The sequence below is a fragment of the Protopterus annectens genome, chromosome 16.part0, assembly GCF_019279795.1.
Source record: "Protopterus annectens isolate FY-2018-M chromosome 16.part0, PAN1.0, whole genome shotgun sequence".
NCBI lineage: Eukaryota > Metazoa > Chordata > Ceratodontiformes > Protopteridae > Protopterus > Protopterus annectens.
The window spans coordinates 139,371,270-139,375,460 of record NC_056750.1 but is presented as its reverse complement, the minus strand read 5'-3'; the positions used below and the strand labels follow the sequence as shown (position 1 = coordinate 139,375,460).

General features: G+C 38.4%; 1 protein-coding gene across 1 annotated transcript; it reads right to left on the bottom strand.

Annotated features, from left to right (window-relative positions):
- Positions 1-848: 848 nt before the first annotated feature.
- Positions 849-3,112, bottom strand: LOC122790344 (gap junction alpha-3 protein-like). The gene has a single exon (XM_044057860.1). It carries the CDS (start codon positions 3,104-3,106, stop codon positions 2,033-2,035), a length of 1,074 nt encoding a protein of 357 aa, XP_043913795.1. The 5' UTR covers positions 3,107-3,112; the 3' UTR covers positions 849-2,032.
- Between the last annotated feature and the right edge of the window lie 1,079 nt (positions 3,113-4,191).

The window sequence follows — 4,191 nt, the reverse complement described above, 5'->3', positions numbered from 1 at the left end:
ATCTGAATCTTTGGATACATTTAAGAAGCAGCTTTATGATTGCATTGGAGATAATAAATATAATATGAAGGAGACTGCTATATTAAAGGTCTGAAGGACCATTAGCAGCTTGGTATTAACTATGTATAATGGGGGAAGCAACCAACCTACCATTACTATCAATTAATCAATGGAATGGCTCAACTGAAGTTTTAAGGACAATTGAAATATCTTTGCTATACATAGATAGTTAAATCAAATCCGTGCAGAACTGACCATACAGGTCATGGTTTTGTATTATATTACAATCACATGATAAGTTATTTTTTGAGATCTGTTAAACTCCCCTTGCTTATGTTGGATGCTGTCTCTCATTTACCTACAAACTGATTGCATTCTGAGATTTATGTTATATAAATGATGTGACTATGTTTTTGACTTTTTTTCCAATTTGCACTCCTTTTCTATCCAATGTACTAAACAAGAAACTATTTCAGTAGAATATGTATGAAAAAAGATGCAAGAAAAATATCTTTTAAAGTTCAAGTTTAAATGTTGACACCTATGTCACAGACTGGTATTATGATTCTTCCAGTTTAAGATCAATGTTTCATGCATGCATTCATGAGTGAACTAAACAAGACTCTCTAAGGGACTGTACCACATTCTGAATTTCAGTTTTCCAAGCTGGAATTTGAAATAAGAAGTCTTCCAAAAGGGATAACAAAAAATAACAGAGTAGTTGGGGTATATATATATATATATATATATATATATATATATATATATATATATATATATATATATATATATATATATATATATATATATATTAGATTTTATAAAAAGGAGTGAAAGGAGTGGGGAATATTTTAATTTCTGATTGAGTAAGGCATTTTTTCATTTGTTTCTCTATATATAAACACAATGTAGCTGTACTATAGAAAAGCATACAACTTTTTTTAAAAAGAGCAAGTATTCAAACATGCATGAGGGTGGAAGAATATGAGGGCATGAGGGTGGAAGAATATGGGAGCATGAGGGTGGAAGAATATGAGGGCATGTGGGTGGTAGAATATGAGGGCATGTGGGTGGTAGAATATGAAGGCATGAGGGTGGGAGAATCACCAGCTACTGCATGCTAAAGTCACTCAGTACAAGTGCCTTGTATCTTATTATGCATTTCCATTTCATAAACTACACTTTATAACATATTACCTTTTATATGGATAACTACTTGTGCCTACCTGTCATACCTTACCAAATTCCCAGTGTCGGTTTTGTTTTTTACTATTTTCAAGAAAGCAAACTGAAGTATATAGATGAATGAAAAAGAAAAGTGAAATGTTTCAAAGTACTTGTGTTTCAGCTAAATGGTGCCCAAGCAACAGAATTACCATTAAAAGTAGGTCCCTTCCAAACATAGCTGTGTGCATAAAACCAGTGTGGTTAACTCAGAAACATACCAGAGTTCTCATACTTATGGTTTGTTACTTCTGTGACTATGTTTTGTCACAAGCTTATAACCAAAGTTGTCATTCTAGTTCTTTGCCTACCTGGGCTGCGGATATTCCTGAAAAAAGAATTGTTGCAATACTCAACTGACCCAAGCAAGAAGCAAATATAATAAACTAGTATTTATACCTTCAAGCACACGGTTTGGATAACATCCTCCTTCTGTCACTGACTCCACACAAAACTTTGTAGGATCCCTTGACTATCCTATGTAAATAGGGCACAAATAGACACACACATGCAAATACATTAAAATGAAAATACAGTACGTCATTCACATTTTGGCTCCAAGTTGCAGAATTATATCTATCCCTTTCACGATGAAATCCATGCTGTAAAAGTCTGCAATATGTGTCTCTTTCATGCTGAAACGGATGCATCTGACATAACCTAAGGGATATGGTTTGATGATTTATTTAAGGGCCACAAATAATGTAATTTCTCACTTCCACTGTTTTATATGCTCTTGTGGCTCTAAACCATTTTGTTTGGTATTGTGTAACTTCTCCAGGTTTCCGCACATATTACTAATAACAGGTCAAGTTGTTTTGCCCATCCTAGAAGAGCCTGGTACATCTGCAGATCTCTCATTTAGGCCATTTTCACCATCACAATGTACAAGATGGGGTTGTTGCACTAATGAATTAATTTTGCTTGCCCGTCCCTGCTCTGTTGCTGTGTTTGTCCAGTTCTGCTCACTGGCCAGTTTGTTACTGAAGTTTCTCTGTTCACTCCGATGCCCCTTTGGAGAATGTTGTTGGAAGTCAGTTGGTGACAAATAGGATGTAGGTTGCCTACACCCACTTAATGCCACATACCCAGTTTTGGGAGTTGATGTGAATAATGCTTTGTTCGGGGTCTCATTAGTTCCATAGAAGGTGTTTGTGAGACCTTTCTTGATCTTCTTCCACCCAAGGTGATATATTTCCACCAGGCTGAGAAACATTGAGACACTGGCCACAGTCAGCATAAAGATGATGAAAATGTTCTTCTCTGTTGGCCGTGAGACAAAGCAGTCAACAGTGTTAGGACAGGGCCACCGGTCACATTTGTACAGCCTCTGAAGAAATATGCCATAAATTAAGTACTGACCAACTATGAAGCCAACCTCAAATATTGCCCTCGTTAGAATACTAAGCACATACGTTTGCAAGAGGGCACCGCTGATCTTGAATTTTTCATGTGGTTCATGCCTGGCTGGATTTGGGTCCATTCTGATGTTGCCATTCTTGACCTCCTCAACAGTTTTTGTCTGTCCTTGCTGTAGGATCGCTATTTTTTTCTGTAGCTGTCTTCTCTTCTCTTCCACCTTAAATGTGTGTAGGACATGGCCAACGTATACAAGTGATGGTGTGCAGACAAAGATGATTTGTAAAACCCAATAACGAATATGTGAAATGGGAAAGGCCTTATCATAGCACATGGTTTCACAGCCTGGCTGCTGTGTGTTGCAGGTAAAACCAGATTTCTCATCTCCCCACACAGATTCCACTGCTGCTCCCAACACCATCATCCTGAAGATAAAGAGGACAGTCAGCCAGACTTTGCCCACCACTGTTGAGTGCTCATTAACCTTCTCCAGGATCTTAAGGAGGAATGACCAGTCACCCATCTTCCCTTTTTTGACCTAAATGAAAACAAGGTATGAAGTCAGATTCTATTTTAACATGCAGACCACAGTAAGTCAACAGTCAATATCTGTGGAACATCTTTTCAGTGGCATTCTCTCATGTCTCAAGCATGCATAGAAAATGTGCAATCTAAAAGCCATCTTAGATGTAGGGAGACTTATGCCTGGCCTACAGAGCAATCCAAGACCCAAACCTAATGAACTTGCTGTGCATATCTATAAATCAAATGGGAGTAGGGCTATCTATTCCAGGAACCTAAATATGGCCTGCAACTTAAATGGGACATGCTGGAGGTACATATGTATCTCCCAGTGACTGTTGCATGCTTGGAACAGGCTACCAATTCATGTGAAACAGAGCAGCTCTATGACACTGTTCAAGAGGAACCTGGACGAGTGGATGGGGCACCATCAATTCCTAATGGGGAAAGCACCCACAGCCTTCCTGGACATGGGCAGTCATCACTAAATGCAATCTTGGGTACTGACTAGCATTTCTATGGTATTACATTGGGATGAACAGCTAGGTTTAAAATGACCTCCAGGTCAATAACCTAGTAATCTCCTATGACCCTATGATCCTATGATTCTATGATTATTATGATAAGAAATGTATACCTGCTTTGTACTTGAGTATACCTGCATACACTGTAAAGATAAAATAGCATTGCCTTGTTAAGACATACCATATGCCACAATGCATTGAGTCTGGTTTGACAGTTTCTAGTGTGCTTCTGATGAGTAAAGAAGCTGCTAATATCATTCTTGCCGTGCTGCTATTTTGTGTAACATTAAAGTGCGCTTTTTGTGCAGATGCTAAGGTATCCTAACATTATTAACACTGCCAGGGACCATGACTGGGTATCCTAACATTATTAACACTGCCTGGGACCATGACTGGGTAACCAAACATTATTAACACTGCCAGGGACCATGACTGGGTAACCAAACATTATTAACACTGCCAGGGACCATGACTGGGTAACCAAACATTATTAACACTGCCAGGGACCGTGACTGGTAACCAAACATTATTAACACTGCCAGGGACCATGACTGGGAAACCA